The 21,307-nt window shown below is 34.1% G+C and overlaps 4 protein-coding genes across 9 annotated transcripts in view; 2 read left to right on the top strand and 2 right to left on the bottom strand.

Annotated features, from left to right (window-relative positions):
* Window positions 1-8,197, bottom strand: part of LOC108970605 (FERM, RhoGEF and pleckstrin domain-containing protein 1) — a 66,019-nt gene extending 57,822 nt beyond the window's left edge. For 2 of the 5 annotated variants that reach the window (XM_018936087.1, XM_018936088.1), the window contains exon 1: window positions 7,483-7,821. The gene's annotated coding sequence lies outside the window, so the exon portion shown is untranslated. The other 3 variants (XM_018936085.1, XM_018936086.1, XM_018936084.1) reach the window with 3 other exon arrangements.
* Window positions 8,198-9,301: 1,104 nt separating this feature from the next.
* LOC108970609 (probable ATP-dependent RNA helicase DDX55 homolog) lies at window positions 9,302-11,520 on the top strand. The gene is made up of 4 exons (XM_018936093.1): window positions 9,302-9,533; window positions 9,590-9,985; window positions 10,041-10,781; window positions 10,847-11,520. The coding sequence occupies exons 1-4, from the start codon at window positions 9,432-9,434 to the stop codon at window positions 11,414-11,416; spliced, it is 1,809 nt and encodes a 602-aa protein (XP_018791638.1). The 5' UTR covers window positions 9,302-9,431; the 3' UTR covers window positions 11,417-11,520.
* Window positions 11,495-15,233, bottom strand: LOC108970608 (DNA replication licensing factor Mcm2). Of its 2 annotated transcripts, none has more exons than XM_018936091.1 (4): window positions 15,192-15,233; window positions 13,422-14,456; window positions 12,269-13,360; window positions 11,495-12,201 (listed from the first exon to the last, which is right to left on the bottom strand). In XM_018936091.1, exons 1-4 carry the CDS (start codon window positions 15,216-15,218, stop codon window positions 11,680-11,682), a joined length of 2,676 nt encoding a protein of 891 aa, XP_018791636.1. In that variant the 5' UTR covers window positions 15,219-15,233; the 3' UTR covers window positions 11,495-11,679. The 2 variants fall into 2 exon arrangements, with proteins under 2 accessions (XP_018791636.1, XP_018791637.1); XM_018936092.1 differs by lacking the exon at window positions 15,192-15,233 and adding an exon at window positions 14,509-14,626.
* Window positions 15,234-16,234: 1,001 nt separating this feature from the next.
* LOC108970602 lies at window positions 16,235-21,100 on the top strand. Its single transcript, XM_018936080.1, has 8 exons — window positions 16,235-16,628; window positions 17,390-17,808; window positions 17,870-18,107; window positions 18,864-19,130; window positions 19,188-19,514; window positions 19,578-19,813; window positions 19,866-19,973; window positions 20,036-21,100. The coding sequence occupies exons 1-8, from the start codon at window positions 16,325-16,327 to the stop codon at window positions 20,960-20,962; spliced, it is 2,826 nt and encodes a 941-aa protein (XP_018791625.1). The 5' UTR covers window positions 16,235-16,324; the 3' UTR covers window positions 20,963-21,100.
* Window positions 21,101-21,307: the final 207 nt, after the last annotated feature.

Genomic DNA, 21,307 nt, shown 5'->3' with positions numbered 1-21,307 from the left:
CACCATCGGACTACAGTTTGTTTTGATCAATGAAGAACTCCCTTAATAGATTAAGTTTGGCTTCAAGAGAAGCCTGTGAAAGAAGTCAGAAGAGTTTTACAATGATGGAATAATGTCTCTAGCAGAAAAATGGGAAAAAGTGGTCGCCAATATGTTACATATTTGGATTATTATAAATATAAAAAAAATAAGTTGAAGTTTGATTACAAATAAAGTCTTTTTCGACTACCCARTATGTACTACATTGTTCGACAATTATAATAACTTACAATTAAAATTTTTCGGATTTTTTAAACGAAATGCGTGAAAGATAAAATAACTTCGTTTACTATATAATTTAAGGTTGTCTCTTTGGTAACATTTAGAATACATAGATAAAAAGTTTTGACTAACAGTAGCCGACCGCACAAATCCATTTCGGTTGCTATTGAGTGTAATGAAAGGAAAATCAATTTGTATCATTTGTCACTGCATTGTCACTGTACGTGAGCCGTCTGTGGAGGAGACGGATGACAGGTTCGTTCATTCACTGAATTCATGTTTGCAGCAAATTATTTGGGTTATGTATACCCAGCCGTGCTGATAAATGCATTTATTAGAAATATATATATACCTACATATGTATGTAGCTTTTAATCACTCACACTCCACAATTCCTTACTCCAAAATTTTTCCAAACTGCTTGGCATCGTCGGGGCTAGCTCTCTACTAATTTCTGTCTTCTAGCATTTTCAGCATTTCATCCAGCTCAATGAGAGTGTAAATAGACATTGAAGTGTACAAATATTTACGTAAGTTACATTTATTTGATAGCTTAGCGAGAACAGCTTACTGAACTATAGATAAATCCATTAATTAAGAACCGACAACACAGCGCACCTACAATATCACCACCATTATCACTTGTGAATAATACTGCCATATTGGTATAAAATGTTTGTTTCAAACGTATATGAAAAGTGAAAATAATTTTATATTGCATTTTTCTATCATAAGCATTTTTTGTAATTTTCTTCATTTGTGATGCGAGTTACACTAAGAAGAATCACCAAAAATAAAAATAAATTATTACATTTTTTTTAATTATGAACTTTTTAGAAACTCCGAAGCAAAAATTATTGTAATGGTAACGCCATTCGTCATTTAATTCATACCTTTGTGCATTCTTACATTTAACATTTACCTTCTTTGCGACGTCAAAACGGCATTTTTATTTAGTCGTTAATATCTTACAATTGCACACATACATACACACACAGTTTAYTTGTGCCCTTTTGAGAACACAAAACTGAAAAGGCGAAGGTGCACTGCGGCGTTGTAGAGGATATCCAAAGTGCTTACTTGAAATGAAAATATCAATTGAAGCTGTCACATGTATTATTTTAACTTCAGCRTTATATTGTTATACGCGAACTAGTCCTTCAGTTTTTGAGATATCGTTTCGAAATTTTGCACACCTCTTTTTCTCTTCAAGACGCTACATATTTGCGAACCGCCGCTATTGGCCCACTATAGCATGTAGCTATCATACAAACTGAACGATCAAGCTCAAGTTCTTATAAGGAAACTTTTTTTGTATGTGAAAGGCGTGTTATTACAGCTTCGGTGCAACCGAAGTTAGCGTTTTTATCTTAGTATATATAATATTTGGATTATATGACACTCAATAAATATGGATAATTATTTATTTATTTTTAAAATTWGAAGTTTATCCGTTACTGTGGGCCAAAAATAGTAAAACTTTTTAATTAGAATTTCGACCGAAAACCCATTCGTATTTTTTGAGTTTGGTATGAATGTCAGTGACATTTGTCACATCAAAATGATCACTAGTGCTTAGTACACGCTTGTTTTTCTGAACWACATAAAACGCATTCGATGAATGAAATAATTTTTACGATGAATGAAATTATGCAACAAAGAAGTTACATTAAATTTTGTTTGAAAATCAAATTTCTGGTGATGCAAAGTTCATAATGTTGGAAAAGKCCTTCGGTGATTCGAGCAAGTGTTTTTGATTGGTACAAATAATTCAGAGGTTCGAGAACGCGTAACGATGAACCGCGTTCATTACTGCTATCAACATAAATCGATGATCAACACGTCAATATGATAAAGGAATTGGAGCTTAAGAATTGACGATTACCAGTCAGAGGTCTTGCTGGTATCGTTGGAATACCAACCAAGGGATCAATAAAATCCATTTTGAAATATCATTTGGACCTTAAAGAAGAGAAACACCACAATGCTTTTCGAGTACCAGGATGTAATGAATGTATTATTATTGGAGATGAGTCTTGAATCTATGCTTACGACCCGGAAACACACGATCAATCGAATATGTATAGTGGCAAAGGTGAACCGAAGAAGAAAAAAACAGTTTCTTCGATTATCGAGGTGTAATGCACCAAATTCCAACCGGCTAAAATGTCAACAAATGTCTATTTGAGTCAAATTCAAAATTGACTTTTACAACTCTTTCGAGGATTGTAAAGACTAATCAAAGGGGAACGACATAAATTTTGAAGAATAAATTAAGAATTTATAATTATGAACAATGTCTTACTGTTTTTATTGCTCATTGTAGTACATGGACAAGTCGGTAATATTGATACAAGTCCGACAAAAGCAGTTGCGCTTATTGTAATTATATATAAAATAACAGATACTTATATCATATATTTAACAAAATTAAATTTTCACCTCCGCCGCGATAAAGGAATTTCAAATCTGATAAGRAACAAGTACATGGATACATTAAATAACTGTACATTGTTCGAGTTATACGCACGTACATATTATGTATATTAAAAACTCCCATATTTGTAATCATATTATATACAAATAAAGCATATTAATAGATAGTAATGTATGTCAGTAAATAAAAATGAAAACAGTTACTGCAACTAAAGTACTGACAATTCGAATACGAAAAAGAGAGAGGTTACATCGAACAAAAAAGCAAGACAAATCAAAAATTACTTAACATCATTTGTTGTAAAAACATCCAAAATCTAAAAAAGGGATTCGAAAAAGCATTTATCTAATCTGAACTCTAATAGCAAAACTCATTCATACATATGATCATAAATGACCCGGACTTGTCTATATAAACTAAGTGCGCGTCGAATTRGTACAACCTTCTTTAAATTAGTGGACAGTTTTGAAAATAGGCACATTTTAACGGCGATAACAAATATTTTTATTAAAATAAAAATGTTGTTTCTTTTGTTAGTCCGGGTGAAAATTAAACAGAAGGTATATACCCGTTTGAACGTGTTTAAAAATCACTATTAATTTATAATTTGTAGGCTATTAAGAAAAAAATTGCTCTTGARGATACGTGTTTTTAATTGAACATGACAATGGGGCAATAAACTAGTGGTGACACAGTTTAGTCGTTTAGCCACTTTTCCAGCATCRTTTTAACCTTGCTTGAGAGCTTCAATCACTTTACTTATTGATTTAATCGTATTGTAGTTACCYTTACAAAAGACTACAAGTACCTCTTATATTTGACTGCATATGTACAGCTATCTTCACATTAATAACAGTGCGAGAAGGAATATTCTTCAAATCGACAATGGTGTCAAGTTGCCCATTATAAAAAAAATAATAAAAACTTAAAATATGAGGATACACGGACTTATAATCGGAAATTCGTTGGATTAGTTATAATGCGCCCAATTACACTACTCAACAAATCTTAAGTAAGATTTCGACTGATGTGCAAATAAAACTTACTATTGCTGTGAGGATTTATAGTTATCATTAGATTCACATTGGAGTGRTGTCAGAGGAGGATCAGCATCGTTATTAAACGTTAATTTTTGCATCACTGCCCCAAAGACACAAAAAACAGCCATTCTTAGTAAATCCGCCCTGAAGTACTAGAAAATTATGTAATATATTATTAATCTATTATGTATAATAGAAAATTTATGACTTTTAGGTCACCCCATATTTGCCACTTATCAATAGTTATTTGAATTTAAAAACTGAATCGTACGTTTCGTTCGATTCAGGGAGTCTTTGATTACCATAATAATCAAGATCGCCTTCAAACTTATCTACGAATAAACCCCTCTTTTACGGATTATGTGCAAAGTCCAATCTTTCCATAACATCATACACAAATTTTATCATGCAGGGGAATAAACGAGATAGGTTAGGGATTCTAAAAGTAGTTAAATTCGTTCTTGATGCCCTACCCTGTGATCCTTTTTCTCTCCATTTTAGTAATTGTKTTTTTATTTAATTTATGTGAACTTTCTGCACTACTGTTGGTGGTTTGACCTCCACACACCTTGACTTCAACACTTCTAATAAGCGAAATTTTCGGGCTTTAGCATTTTAAATACCTACAAACATTTTCATTATGAATACAAATTGCTTTGCAGAAATTCTACGTGTTAAGAAATTTTTACTTTCATTTTCGATACCCAAATTTAGGAAGAAATAGTCTTTGCCATAATTTCACAGTCGCAAAATGATTGTCAACTGGTAAAACCCGTCGTTCAGTTTGAAAACTAGAAGCAAATAGAAATTCAAATGATCACAGTTGTTTCATTACAAAGGAATGAAATGATGCAAAAATCGGCCTTTCAAGATGGACGCTAAACTGCGAAGATTKAGATTGTATCCAGATCAAAGCCCATTCCACTAAATATTAGTTGATTATATTAGGTTGCCAAAAAAGTCTTGCGGTRTTTTCGCTGGTTGGCGCTGAGAGCGCGTAGTTCTAGTTTTATTCGTCGTGTTTGATTGATTGTCGTTTCTTATAAGTCGTTCGTGAGTTATAGCGTCGCAAATATGGNGACCCGATACAGTTTCCATTTCCACCGCACAACGATGGTTTCAACGTTTTCGTTCTGGTGTAGAGGTGGTCGAAGATGCGCCACGATCCGGAAGGCCTGTCGTCGAAAATTGTGATAAAATCGCTGAATTGGTCGAAGGAGATCGGCATAGTAGCAGCCGTAGCATCGGTCAAGAGCTGGGCATGAGTCATMAAAAAAAATTTATGAACAATTGAAAATTCAATAAAAATATCTCAAGTAATACCGCAAGACTTTTTTGACAACCTATTATAATTTTAGTTCGCAAATGAAATTAAAACCATTTCCAATTTTGCCGACGACTATAAGCTGTTGCCACTAATATGTTAAAATTTTCAAAGCTCTAACAAGGCCAAAGTTTTTTTCCCCAATAGAAGMATAAGATAGCTCTGACATATCTATGTATATATAATATATAAATATGTATCTAGATATACGTCCCACTCACATCAAACTTCTCAAATATAAGAATTAGCTCAAGTTTCATAACAAAACAAAAATTGTTTTTAAATCGGCTTCTAGGCTTCTAACAAAATTGAATGGTTCAAAAGAAATGAAGTACATACACATWACTCCAGTTTAGAGCAATATTAGCGTTATAATATTTTTAAAGCTTTAAAGCAAAGCAAAATGAAAATGTGTCAAAGAAAAAGAAAAAAATTCAATGGATGACATCATTACCTGTAGCTAGATTATCATGTTTGTTGTTCCTCTATTTCTTGTTTACTTTCATCCTCCACTGTACTTTTAGCTCGAAAAACTAGCGGCAAACCGTTGCAGGTTTCTCTTAGATAAAATACCTACACCTCCTTATATAAATTCTCTTATCTCCTATTTAAATATTCTAGTTGATAATAGTTCGCTTGCAATTGAAACCCATTCCCAAGAGTCATTGGCTTGCTCTGCACTATGCATATTTATTGTGTAACGGAAGAGGAACACATTTAACTTGTTATGCTGGGAAAAATCTTATTTTACAAATTACAGTATAAAAAAAGTTACGTGGTAGCAAAAGTGGCCACAAAACTTAACAKAAACTTTTATAAGAAACAAGTAAGGAAAAGCTAAGTTCGAGTATAACCGAACATTGCCTACTCTTCCCACGGGGAAGAATTAAAAATAATATTTTAATTTAAAAAAATATTTTTATATTTTAATTTAAAAAAATATTTTCTCTCAATTTTATTAAGATAATTCCAATGTTGACTGATGTATTCGGTATAAAGTCACCCGGAAGTTCAAAATTAGGTATATGAAGCCTTAAGGAAGTATTGACTGATTCAAMCCATTTTTAACGAACAGGAATACTATTATCAGGAAAAGTTTTTCTTTGAATTTCAATTATATATCCCATAATTTTTTTATAATTACATAAGGGGCCAMATATTCGTTACTTAGGAGCCTGAACAGCTTTGGTTGGATTTGGGCAATTTTTGGTCATAAGTGGCGTACTCTAAAGGCATTATTCGTGCAAAGATCTATACCGTTATATTAATTGGTTGTTGCTTTGTGTACTGGAAAGAGAAARAATCAAATGAAATTCAAAATTGTGAATTCAAGTAGTTTTCATTTTCTCACTGTTGGTTATAGTTCTTATAAGAATTGTCTTAAACGAATTTGGCTTTTGTAGCAGTAGTCTTCTAGGAGTCATGTATGTACATTAAACCTTTTTACTGTCCTGCGCCCAGCTACAGTTCAATATCTTATTTTAGTGCTAACGTAATAGGTTTTTCTTTAATGACATTTTTAAGGGCATGGCTGTGTTCCGATTATGACCTTCTACGAACTCTGGCTTACTATTTGCCAAGAAACATTTTTACCAAGTCTCATGAAGATATCTTAATTTTTACTTAAGTTACAGCTTGAATGGAAGAACGGACCGACAGACATTCACACGGATTTCAACTTTTCTCGCCATCCTGATCATGTATGTATATCATATGTATGTGTATATAATTCTRTAGCTAAGTAGGTTAGTTTTAGGTGATATCTACAACCGTTAGTTGAACAAAACTTTTATACTATTTACCAACATTTTGCAAGAGCATAAAAATAAACAGTAGGAATGATATGTGTACATACATACATACATATGTCTGTCTTTGCGTAGGTACATTTACGTTATCTAAATATGCCAATACCGAAATCGTTGACATATGCATACATATGTAGATARAAATCCAACTTACATTTGTCACAAATATGAATACTTTTTACTTTACCATGGATAAATGTACACACATAAATATTCTGCAATTTAAGGTTTGTAACTATTTCGAAGAATACAAGAACATCAAGAACAACACAATGTATCTAACTTCAAGTAGCTTCGGGCGAAATAAGGAAAAAAATTGCTTTAATTTATTTTATTAGCATTTATAAAAGTGTACAAATTTAAAAAACATACTTATATTTATCATATCTTTAACTTTTTTGATTAAATTGTTTACAAGGATCTACTAATATACAGATCAAAGAAATCAATCCAAAAAAGTTTTAACATCCGTGGTGAGGTCAGAACTGGGTGGTAAATACGAATAAGCGTATAATAGCATAGTGAAATGTATTTGTATGTGTTCATGAATTGATGAACATAGCGAGGTCACGAATGAATGTAACGAATCTGCCCCAACTAAAATCTACTTACGGAGTGTGTTATTAAGTCCTGTGCATCCTATRGTACATGGTTAAGCCTGAAGGTGAAGTGAAATGCAATGGTCCGAAGATTTCCCAAATAATTCGTTAACYTAAATTCGTAGATTTTATCAACAACGGAGTACTAATGCAGATATTTCCTTACTTCTTGTATGAATATGTATCCCTTTCGTCCTTGTGCCTAACCAAAGTAAATACACACACAAATACGCAATTGCAAATTGTTGGTAAAGGGTGTTTCCGTATGAAGATCGGTTACCAAGTTTCAGTATTTACGAAATATAAATATTTTATATAAGAAACATTAATTTAAAACCAAACACAATTTAAATATACATACTTTCAAACCAAAACACAGCACTTATAAATATTAGATAAACGGTTGGCACTTATATTTTATTAATAAGATTATTTTTTCAATCCTTTATTCCGAGGAATCTTCTTAGGGTGTTGCAAATTTTTTCCCCATTCACGTATACACAGAAAAACTGAATCGTAATTTTCCTCTCACTACGTCTTGAATAGTTTTGATGTAACATGTGTTAGAATTAAAATACACGAATTATAACTTGTAATAAAGTCACATTACTTGAMCGCGGTTGTGGGCAAACGTTTTAAATACACTCTTCTATTTTGTAATTATTTATTAGCCCAGATTCTTTGAAAAATAAAATCCGACGAAATTTAACAACCGTGCGCACCCATCAACGCCATCTTTGCTTTTGACGTCAAGAAATTCAACACAGACGAAATGTAAAAGATGTGTATTTTGACAGCTTCATTTCAATAACAAGGTGATGCAAATGAAAAGTAATTAGTGATWTGGATAGATAATGGTTATTATTTTTATACATTGAATTTACTAAAATGAAATATTAAGCTCTTATTAGGGCTTTCAACTCAACTGCAATCTGAGTTGGAGAGTTCTCGAACTTTTTTGTGATATCCAATTATGTCTCGGTGGGATTGACTAGTAACCAAACAACTACAACTGGTATGTAAATGAAACATTTCGGCGATTATTTGTGAAAAACATTAATATAAAATGGCATCAGATGAATAACTATTTTGTATATTATTTTAAACTATTTTAATAAGTCCTTTTGTGCACATCCATATAAAAAAGAAAAAATTGTTGAACCTTGGAGAAAAATTCCGAAAGTAGACAAGACAAGCTACAATTTGGAAACAGTAAAAATATATTTAAGCAACCGTGGAAAATGATTCAAACTCAAAGAGTCAATACAATATACAATTCCTAGGGATATATATTTTTAGTAAAATCAAAATATTGGAGGATAATATTTACATCCTCCTTAACTATCTCGAAAGTTAAAATTTAAACTTGGCTTGTCATTTGATCAGTTCGTTTTAGGATGAAGTCCTTTKTGTATATGTAGTACTTTAGTTTATCCCCAAAGTGTTTTGTCATTGTTACMAAGCAGGCAACACTAATGAAATTTCGACTGAAAATAGTTGAAGTTCGGAATACAAAAAYCTAGTTGGTTGACTTGACCTTAACTACTTTAACTTCAATTCAACTCTGTGGAGTTGAAATCCGTAATATCTTATTAGTTGCTTTACAGAATTTTCAAATTGAATTATATATTTATGTCATAAGTGGGATGTAGTCAGTTATTTTTTATAAATTTCAATAGAAATACAATTACCTAGATTTACCTTCTACTTTCTATTTAAACCCATTGGCTACAAAACTTTARCCACCTTTACTATAGGTTTCAATTTATATAACATGTTAGCAGGATACAAAGGATTTTAAAAAGTTTAGTTCTTAAAAGTRAATGCCGAAATACACTTGGCAACTCTTAAGCACGTGGTTGTTGAAATCAAAACAAAAAGAAATAAATAACTATCCTGTGAAATATCGCAAACATTATTGAATATAATAAACAAWATAGAAAAGTGGAAACATCCATTTCAATGGCTCGTAGAAAATGGACCGACCTAGAAAAAGTATCTCTTTCCTCACCAGTTCTCGAAGTAATTGAAAGCTTAGGATTCAAGAGGACTACACCGGTTCAAGTAAGAGTTATTAAATAAAGTTTTTTCCTGGTTATTTACTTTTAAATTTTTTATAGAGTGCATCAATACCATTACTGCTTCAAAGAAAAGATGTCAGTGTCGAAGCAGTGACAGGTTCTGGGAAGACACTAGCTTTTTTGGTGCCTATGCTAGAGATGTTACAAAAWCGTCACATTGATACCCCCTGGACGTCAAAAGAAATTGGTGCGCTAATTATATCACCAACSCGAGAACTTGCCTTTCAGATATCTGAAGTTCTAGAGAAATTTTTGCAAAAAAMAGAATTGAATTTTTTCCGTCAGAAATTGGTTGTGGGAGGCAGCAACATAGAGGAAGACATTTCTGCAATAAAAAAAGACAACCCATGTATTTTAATATGTACGCCAGGTCGATTGGAGGATTTATTTGAGAGAAAAGGTGATCTTAACCTTGCCGGCAGGGTAAAAAGTTTGGTAAATCACATGGAAAATCAATCAAACGTTTTATACAATAATTTTTTCAATACAGGAATTGCTTGTGCTTGACGAAGCTGACCGATTACTTGATCTGGGCTTCAAAGCGACTATTAACAACATTCTTAATTATTTACCAAGACAACGTCGTACGGGATTATTTTCCGCAACTCAAACTACTGAAGTAACAGATCTTATTCGTGCCGGACTAAGGAATCCTGTCCGAGTTTCGGTTAAAGAAAAATCCAGCCTTAGTACCCCAATAAAATTGCAAAATTTTTATAAAATCGTACAGCCTGAGGAAAAGTTTTTATCTCTTCTACATTTCTTACGTTCACCACTTGCTTCTCATGGAAAAGTTATGGTTTTCTTTCCTACTTGTGCAAGTGTGGAATACTGGATGGCAGTCATGACACATTTTCTACCTAATCGCTGTATACTGGGAATACATGGCAAAATGAAAAATAAACGCAAAATTACTGTGGAAAAATTCAGACAGGCGCCGGACGCGGTGTTACTCTCTACTGATGTACTAGCACGTGGACTAGATGTGCCTGAAATTGACTGGGTGATACAATGGGATCCACCAGCAAATGCAAGTAGTTTTGTACATCGCGTAGGGCGTACAGCTCGACAGGGTAACGAAGGCAATGCTTTAGTATATCTGCTGCCAACGGAAGATGCTTATATTACTTTTTTAAAGATAAATCAAAAAGTTGAACTAAGTGAACTACAAGATGTCAATCACAATAGTGAAGAACTGGAGMAAACTCTACAAAAACTACATTCCCTGCAAGTGAGTATACACCGATTTATTATAGCATTGAGTTGTTAGTTTTTAAAACGTTTCTATATTTTCAGTTAAGGGATAAAGATGTTTTTGATAAAGGAACTCGTGCCTTCGTATCACACGTCCAGGCATACACAAAGCATGAATGTAATGCCATTTTGCGTTTAAAAGATTTGGATTTGGGAAGAGTAGCTACAGCTTACGGACTACTTCAAATGCCGCGCATGCCAGAATTAAAGAATTGTGAAACAACGAGCTTTATTGGACCTAAATGTGATGTAGATATATCAAAATTATGCTATAAGAATCCCCAAAAAGAAAAAATTCGTCAAGAAAAACTTAAGGTCTATGAAGAAAGTGGTACATGGCCGGGGAAAAAGAAGTTCAAAAAGCGTACGGAGGCATGGGAACAAACGAAGAAGGCGAAAATGGATTCAAAAACTAAAAAAGAGCAAAGAAAAGCTAAGAAGCAGCGAAAAATCGAAAACGGAGCGCCAGGCGATAAAACAAAGAAAAGGAAGCCCCAATATACACAAGAAGATTTAGATGAACTAGCTAACGATATACGCCTATTTAAGAAGCTGAAAAGAAATAAAATTTCTGAGGAGGATTTCGATAAAGAAATGGGTATTGAGAATTAAACGCACATCAATATAATTTGCACGTGCATACCTCTTTTCTATGTGCAAATCTGTTACTAAATAAATAAAGTTTTACAATTTACTTTGTAAAATATGTAACTTTATTGATAGTTGTACTTGAAGTGCGAGTTTTTCGCTGGATACATGTAATATTAAAAACTATGYATTAAAATAATAATGGACCCAAAGRTGCCAAACATGGTACGATGAAACAGAACGTAAAGTCATTAAAAGTATAACAAACATGATTGAAATGGGAATGATTACACAGCGGCTTCTGTGACTATCTGTAGAATTGTTCGCCGTTTAGGGTCATAGGTGAACCCATTTTGTTTGAAAATTTCAGAATCATAGAACGGTTTTAAATTAAAAATGTCCAACTGTTTGGCCCGCTCAATGAGATCGCGTTCCATTATTTCCACATGCGTTGCCGAAGGTCCCTCTTTACATCGAATATAGGCTAGTTGGTCGAGTGTTAATTGTCGAAGAATAAAGAAGAGCAATTCTGAGTGATCCTTTTGGAAGGAAAGATACTTTTGGAATGCTGTGCGCATTTTCTTCATTACACTGAACTTTTGGGCTTCGATGAAGCTCTCCAACATCATGCGTATAGACATGCTAACATCAGCCTCAGTAACATTCTCGCGCAAATGCATACGAGCATGTGCTTCCGACATGCGGATTACGCTTTCTATATGTCTTACAGTTATTGGCAACGAACCKGTAGCAAAAGACTCTTGGCGAAGTTGTGCATACATCTTGGCTATTTTATCCTCATCAATATTCTATRAAATAATATAAAAATTTGAATTTAACAACGAAATTAGTTTTATGTAATTTCTCTTTACTAACCGTGAGTTTAGGGCGCACATTTTCCTTGGCATAAATAATATACTGACGCAAAAGATCTTGTGGTATTTCAGCCACTCCCGTTGGCTGGGAATCTTCTACATACTCCTCACTTGATGGATGGTGTTTGATATGCGAATTTACTACAAACTTAGCCAGATGTTGATCTTGCATCGGATCGAACTCGTCTTTAACTACACAAAGTATGTCGAAACGTGAGAGGATTGGTTCTGAAAGATTAACATTTTCCGAAAAGGTCATCGACGGATCATATCGACCGCCGATTGGATTGGAAGCTGCTATGACTGTACAGCGCGCTTGTAAAGAGGTTACAATACCAGCTTTTGATATTGAGATTGACTGCTGTTCCATGGCTTCATGAATGGATGTTCGATCTTGGTCATTCATTTTATCAAACTCGTCAATAAGACATACGCCTTGATCGGCCAGCACTAAAGCCCCTGCTTCTAAAGTCCACTCACGTGATATTGGATTCCGACGAACGTAGGCAGTCAAACCTACAGCACTGGCACCTTGACCAGTTGTGAAAACAGCTCGAGGTGCTATCTTTTCGGTGTATTTCAAAAATTGTGATTTTGCTGTTCCGGGATCTCCGCATATGAGCAAATTTATATCACCTCTAACTTTGTGCTTGTCACCAGGGTTTTTAGACTCTCCACCGAATAGTGCCAAGGCTAGAGCACGTTTAATATATTCATGTCCATATATGGAAGGAGCCATTGAAGCGATAATTCTTTCTGCGATTCTCGGATCTTTGCTTAGTTTCTGAATAGTTGCTATATCCTCATCTGTAAGGGACTGTACGACTTGCTTACTGTCCTTTACTACAATGTGATTTGCTATAATAACAGTAGCGAAAACTGGAAACCCTTGTTCTGTGTTCAAAGAACCATCATAATTGTTGGTGTAAATACCAGTAACCTCCAATTCATCGCCTGGTTTACACAAATCGCAGAGATCCGCCAAAAGAATCACGTCCTTGCTTCTCGGTATCCGRCCAGCGGGAATGCGACCAGGAGATTCTTGCAAAGTAATCTTCTGGTAATTGCGATAAAGCGTTTGCTCCATATTGATCTAATTAAATTAAGGAAGTAGTATACATAATATTCGGAGAAAAACTCAACTAATAGCTTACCGCAAATGGTCCAGCACTTTGACACTCTGGGCAAGATCCCGGTTTAACTTCGGTGTTTTGTGATTGTACAAATGGTCCTAAAACGTAACCACATTTTACACAATCATATTTAATAACTGAAAGCTGAGGTAACACTCCAGTTGTTGCAGTAACCACACCCAAAGTACGCACAAGCTGATTCAAATGTAGTTTACGGAAGGTACGTAATTCTTCTATAAGAGGTAACTCTGATATGCGGACATGAATTTCAGTTGTGACTCGTTCGTAAGTAGGGAAAATAGAYAGAACCATTTCTTTTGCAACTTTGTCGAATATTTCTAGCATTTGAAAAGGAGCTTCAGGTAGGAAATATGCCAATACGTGTTCCTTATTAGCTAAATCCGTATAAGACACCACAAATGASGACTTATTTTGCTCGCACATCCGACGAATACGATCCCTGTATGTGTAAGTACCACGCTCGTCAACAAATGTGCGCAAAAAAGACTGAAAACGATTAGCAATTTCCGTGCGAGGTCCAAGCATGCTGACCCACTCCTTTGTAGAATGTCCTTTTGTGTCTTCCAARTTTTCTATGGATTCTATCATTTCTGCATCCTCCATTTCGCCTTCGGTTGCTTTTTCTGCTGCTCGGCGYTTCGCGCGTGGACCGACATCGTCGTCGTCATCACTGTGATCAAAACCCAGATCACGGTCATCCCGATGTATACCTAGAGCGCGATCACGCTTTCGCATTTCAGCTTCAGCTGCGTGTCGCTCGCCTTGAGACAACTCTGAGAAATCCTCATCGTCGTCCAACATTGCGGGATCGTAGTGGTCCAACTCTGGCATAGGACGATAGTCGTTCTCCATGTTATCCCCGAACAATTCCTCACCATCTTCCTCCTCTTCATTTCGTATAGTTTGATCTCCAAGGATTTCATCTTCATTTTCGAATGGTTCAAAATCACCAACGGGCGAAGTCATAGCAGCACGCAATTCACGTCGGTCGTCAACATCGCTAGGCGTCGCTGGAGGAGGAGAACTCACTTGATCCTGCAAAATACATATATTAAGGAATGTAATGCTAACGATTATAATTAATTACCGCCATTGCTTTTATTTATAATTATATATAACGAAATTATATTTAATGTTGACTACCCAATGCAAACAATTCGAAGTTTACTACTTTCTGCTAATATTAGCACGCGAAACAGTTTTTGGCGCCAGATGTGACAGCGAAATGTATGAATCAAAAAATGTAATATAATCGAAAGGTTTTTGTCTAGGATTAGTTGTTTTTAGAGTTATTTTGATTTTTGATCACATGTGATTTTTAAATTTTTCTTCACTTTAATAATATTTCTCCATAGTGTAGCTTTATTTCCATGGGYCTAATAAGGGAATCAGCTTCGAARGATTGAATTTATGGGTAAATTTTAGAATAGCATCCCCGGATTTCGGGGTTGAAATGGGTATGTACGGATAGAGGAGGACCTCAAGAATATATAATATATGTGCATATAGTTGCCGCTRACTTATGGTTTTTGAGATATTTGCATTTAAAGTTCAAAAATTCAACTATTTAAAATGCGTGTTTTTCCCACTAACACTTCACTAAATCATTTCTAACCATTTATTTTATATTAAATAGTGCAAAAATAACTTTTATTCAACATTTAACTTTTGTTCATTTATTTTTGTTCGTACAATAACAAAAGATTTGCATTCTACCTTACGTTCATATTTTACAGAAGAACCAAAAGAAATAAAGAAAACAAATAATACCCCAATGAGAGGAAATATGTAACACATTAGTTATTAGAATTCTTATYTGAGCAGTAAAAAACACGTCGCTGAATTTGTTTATTTAGGTACACCAGTTAGTTTCCTAGCAAATTCTATAAACGTATGCTAGTTTTGATAACCGTGACTTGCTGAGTGGATTGTTATACTTATCGATTTTCGTGACATATGATTGGTTATATATATATATATAAGAAAAAAAAATACCGTTACCGATTTTTATTATAATAAAAATTGGTATATTAAARCAAATTCTGATTGAAAAATATTTATTTTACATTAAAATTACTTATTACCTTTCTTTAATGAATTCYATGTTCACAGTAACGCGTGTTCGAATCTCCATATTGTAAATAAAATTCATAATAGGGGTATTCTTTTGCTCTTGCAAAAAGCTTGCACGCTGCACGAATTGCAGATATTTCTTCTTGGTGCACCGACACAACAACAAACATACGCAGAAAATTATTTGCAATGACTGTAAAATTAGTCAGACCGGAACCCATGTTTATTTTCGCGTAAATGCAGCTCTGTGTTAGCTTTCATTTTACTTAAATACATATTTTKACGTTAAATTGTTGGGTAAGGTAAATTTTAAATAGATTTTATAATTTTTACTTAAATTATAAAGATTTCTTACATTTTTTTCATTAAGAAKGAATGCAGAAGGTGCGCCAATTCACAATAGCCATACACAATAGTCATTTACAATAAATTGACCGAATGAGCCGTTCATATATCAAAAGATTCTGCAATGGGTGCTCTCGTACGTATATTTCGGTATACTATTCTTGCAATATGCAATCTTGCAACAGCAAGAGAATTTCCCTAATTTGTTTTTAAAGTATGCCTTTTCACCACACACGATCGAAGTGTGTTCATAGATGTTGTTTGTGACCCTTTTAATGAGTTGTATGAATTTTGGAGACTTTTAGTCACTTGTTAAATCTCGATTAATATCCCAAAAATTAAATTATCGATTGACATTTTTAATCCCTAAATATTTTTGCAAACGAACCGTTACTTTTTGGGAAAAATTGGCGTCATTTTACAATTGTTCGGATTATTAATTACCTAGGTTTATTAAATATATTTGAAAAGTTTGAACCTAAACAATGCCTGCTAGTTCAAAAGTCGATAAGGTCGTAGGTGGCGAAATTGTGAAGAAATTGCGGGCGCGGAAAAATGCACAAATATGCAAAAAAGGCCCACCTAATGTAGACGCGAAGGGCAAATTACAACGTAGTAGAGGAGTTATTGTGACAATGTCCGTTGAACAAAGTGGTGGAATATCGGTAGAAACCCCTGGAGGTATTGCTACGTCCCACTCTAGGAAGATATCAACAACTTCTGCATTATTCAGTCCTATGGGTGTTTCTATTGGGGTTGTATGTGAGAGTACAACAGAAAATAAGGAAGGTAAGGAATTTATGACAATTAATATTTTAATTATTATTAATTAACGATAAGATACTTTTCCTACCTACTTTTGTTAGAAGGACGTATTTCGCTGTGGARATATTATGATATTAAATGCAACTATGTATACATTTGATCTCTTTTTTCCTCGTGAAAAAAATCGCAAAAACAGATTTTCTTATAAAATTCACTATTAGGACCCAATTTAAAAAATATTCGTGCAAAAAAAGAAAAACGTACCATGAGAATTTACGTGGTATTATACATATATGATTTTTGGAAAGGACAAAATAATATAAAATTTCAAATTTAGGAAATTATCTTCTAGTTCCGTCGCCAATTTCAAACTCGTATACTCGATAACTAAAATGAATCTGTAGTTACGTATGAAATATAGTTTATTACAAAAAAGAAAAAAGTATATAATTAAAATGAAAAACACGGACAAAAAAGGTGAATAGGAGGGGTGGGGTATAAATAACCTTGAAATAAAATCCGTGCAAAAGAAAAATTTGGGGGAAAAAGGAGATCAAGTGTATAAACTTGAAATGCAGAAATTTGTATGCCCGATTTCAAAAATATTTCTTGAAAACACGTATTTAATAAAAAAAGTAATGCAAAAAACTTATTCTATATTTTGTTTACCATATTTACCTACGTCGATAGCCAATTCGAAATTAGTTATTTTTTTATTATGTAAATAAATAATTTTTGAGAATAAAGTGTAAAATGGAAGCAATATGTATTAATTTGTTTTGCAGTGATAGTGGATATGAAAAATTGCCTGAAGGACAATGCAAAAATTGCAACGGATCAGATCAATATAGCTCCAGAAATTAAAATACCATTGAAGACAATTTCTAARCCATTAATCTTACAATTTCGAAAAGATTTAAGCTTTTTGAAGAATCAACAGATAGAAAAATTATCTGAATTTAATGTTAAAAGTATTCAACAATTGTTGAACATACCATTTGGGAAATTGCTTGAATTAAAACTCAGTAAYAAACAATTACAGTTACTTATAGCTTTAGTAAAAAGTGAAATGCGGGACAAAAAAAATCCCAAAGAAGTGCAGCCATTAAAAGCTATAGCAGAGGAATTGGACAAATTGGAMGCAAATGACGATGATGATGAGAAACCATTAGTAATAGACGAAAGCCTCCCCACTATTTATGAGGTAATACATACTTTATAGTAATATCAGATTAAATGAAATATGAAATATTAAATTTTTGTAGAATAAAAACATATCAAATATTAAAGAAGAACGCAGCTTCGAAGCCATTCAGGAATGTTTTACACAAATTCGCAGTGTCAAAGTKCCTCAATCACGAGCTGCCCTAAAAGAAGTACGATCGGAGTTAACTGAAATTATTACGGAATTGAATGAAAAAGAGCACAGGATATTGGATAATATACGTAATAAAAAGGATACAGTTAAAACAGCTGTAACCGAAGAAGACGTCACAACAACTAGTAAGACACTCCAAAGTAAACTTAAACACAATCAATCAGTAGGAGTAAATGTTTTCGGTGATCCGTTTCATAGCGGTCTGAGTAGGTGGTGCATGCAAAATAGTATCATRTAGGAAATGTTTGTTAGAGTCTTTACTGTGTGTAGAAGTTTACTACTTACTACAATACTTTGGTTTCACATAGTTATTGATCAAAGATGAGTGGTGTTAGGAACGCCAAACGCTACTCAATGGCGCATGTCAAAGTGAAAGAATTAATTTAAATTCAAAATTGTGTTTTTTCGCAATTAGGCGTGTTATAGCCRGATTTCGGCCATTTTATAATGGGAAACACATAAGTGTGTCAAAGAATATGTGGTTTTATTAAAATGCCCTGCCCTTTATCCTATTTTGACCCCGKCTCCTTTAAAAGYTTCCGTCTCGCACAGATGCCACATGCTGCCTCGATCAAATTACAAATCTAAATCTTAATGTAGTGCTTAGTTATGGCACTTTAAAGGTATTCCTTTAATGACGTTTTGTGGCTGTGGTAGTGGTCGGATCATGCTCTTTTACGAATTCGTCCTCACTTTTTCTTTTGTCTCAAGACATTCGTCTGATCGCCTCATTCATTTATATATATACATACATAACTGCACATCTATCTCGACCATTTTGAGGTGATACAAATAAGAGATAGGTGAACAAAACTATTATACCACCCTGTAGCAACATGTTGCCGGAATATAACGAGTAARACTTGGCACTCCTATTTCAGCGACACCAACAAATCCAAATCTACAACCGACAGTTATGATCAGAAAATTACCAACTCCGTTAAGGAAGCAGAAATTTAATGTGGATGCCGACAGTACGACCAATCTTGATCTTACTTTTTCCAATGAATGCGAAGTGAAACCTGTAGTCGATGTAGCTGAAGCTAACAMAGCTAGGTCGGCACCGGTCCAAAAAAAAGCAAAGAAACGTAATATGAATGTTATGAATTTAATGGAGAGTAAAACTAACACATACCAAGAGAAAATCGGTAAATTATTTACAAAAACTATTGGGACAATTCGCTAAATACGAGGATATCTTTCAGATATGTCAGAAAATGCAGACGTACATATTTCCGAAGTGCCCCATGTTAAGAAAGAATGCGTCGCCGATCGCCAATCTAAAGCGGTGGAAGACAGATTTGTACTTATGTCAAAGATTCCTTCGCTAGAGTCTCCCCTACTTGCGTCAAAGAAAACCGAAATTGTGAAGTTTGAAGATAGTGGTGTTGTATTAGATGAGTCGATAAAATTTAACAATCAAAAAGTTTGCGATCAAGACATACCTTTAAAGGTTCCAGTGCTGACTAATGATTTAGATACTAGTGCTAATGATTTAGGAAGCAATGTATCACTTAGTTCGCAGTGCGAAGGTATGACTTAATATAAACGAACTTCAAATCGAAACCATTTTTTAACATAAATTATTGAAATAGATAAATTTGAAGGACCAATAATGTCAGCAAAGCGACGAATTGAGTTCGGCGCAAAGACAAAYGATGAAAGTGATAAATTTAGTTCCTATGACACAGGCACGGTGGTAACAACTTCCAATACCCCCTTGTCACCCATATCTAATGAAATTATAAGTCCAACAAAGGCAAATTTCTTCGCCAATGATTATAAACCAGCTTTGGAAATCAATGGTTACTGTACAGGAATTCTTTATTTGGTAGGTGTAATTTCTGTTAAATGATATTGTGCATTAATTGCTTTACTTCTAGGTGAAGGAAATTGATGTATCAAATATTTCCATAAACAAACCAGATAATTTAGATATATTATTGCGTTCTAATACCGCGGATCCCAGACTGTTGAAGTTCTTAAAAAAGGTACGATTATGTAGTATATATATATAATTCCAAATATTATATACTTTATTTCAATTAATCAGGAAAACAGTACTTTGCACTCTTCGGCAACATTTTGTGGCATCAATAAAGGGGTTCAAAGCGATCCCCGACGTTCGAGTAGTGTTTACAATGCGGAGACATTTTTAAAACAACATAACCAAGACTTATCTCAGCCAACGCCCAATATGCTTCTGTATGGTTGCTTGCAGCGTTCCCCATGGTATCAGTCCCTTATGTCTACTATGAAAATACAAATAAATCAAACTATTTCGATATTGGTGCGCGCTATCAATAATTTTCAAAAAATTCGTTTGAGTGATCCGTATGCCGTTTTCGACATATTCAAAATTTATTGTGCCGGAGAGTTGTTGGAAATTTTGGAAAACCTTGGACTTTTCGTTGATGTTAACGGTGTTATTTATGAAAAGAAAAATATGTCAAGTTATGGGGGTCGATCATATGGCTGTGCGTCCGTTGTTAATGCTACATACAGTTTCATACAACCGGTTGAGCCACAGTCCGTCGCAGTACAACAACAAATGCGCTCTTTTACTTCGCCAGCGACAAATTTTTCTACCTCACCTAMAACATATCAACCATCTGCATCATTCATAAGCTGCTATATTGATTCGCCTCGGGTCGCAACGAATGAGTCTCCACAAATGCCGCAACCGTATTTACGTCGCTCAAAACCTTCACCATACCGTGCTCCTTTACCATCGGTACCACCTCGACGACACTGCGGCCTCAAGGTGCCCTATGCATCTAATGCTGCACCAACTCGTTCATCGTTATCGCCTGTAAAACGCCAGCCTCGTTGCTCGGACTCTGAGGAGGAAAATTGGGACTTAGATGAAAATATCAAATCATCGACACCTCTAAAACCTCCACTTAGTCCATGTTCTGCCAAGGAATTCGAGCATAGCTCCTCGAAATATGCGAACGGCAATCATAAGAAGAGTTGGTAATGACATTTTAAACATAAGATATTCCAGTCATTGAATTGCTTATTAATTTATTTTTACATTTCATGTTCAGTTRTCGCTTTAAGTTTTGTTTTAACTGAAATTATCAGACTTATTAGTAAAGGAGTTCTTTTATGTAAAGTTTTGTACAGGATACAGTTTCATTTAAATGAGTTAAAATAAATCGTAAATCGAATCGGTATGGAAGTGGAAATGTTTAACTTCGAACAGATAGATCGCCTTRCCCATGAGACCAGACCTTAAATTTTACGTAGCGGTAGGTCTCTAACATGTTTAAAAAATATTGGTAAGTGTTCTCTACCGCTATAACAATAACAATAGTTCGAC

The sequence above is a fragment of the Bactrocera latifrons genome, unplaced genomic scaffold (genome assembly GCF_001853355.1).
Source record: "Bactrocera latifrons isolate USDA-ARS-PBARC rearing strain unplaced genomic scaffold, ASM185335v1 scaffold_301, whole genome shotgun sequence".
NCBI lineage: Eukaryota > Metazoa > Arthropoda > Insecta > Diptera > Tephritidae > Bactrocera > Bactrocera latifrons.
Note: the sequence above shows the minus strand (reverse complement) of the source record. Positions and strands in the feature narration are given on the sequence as shown.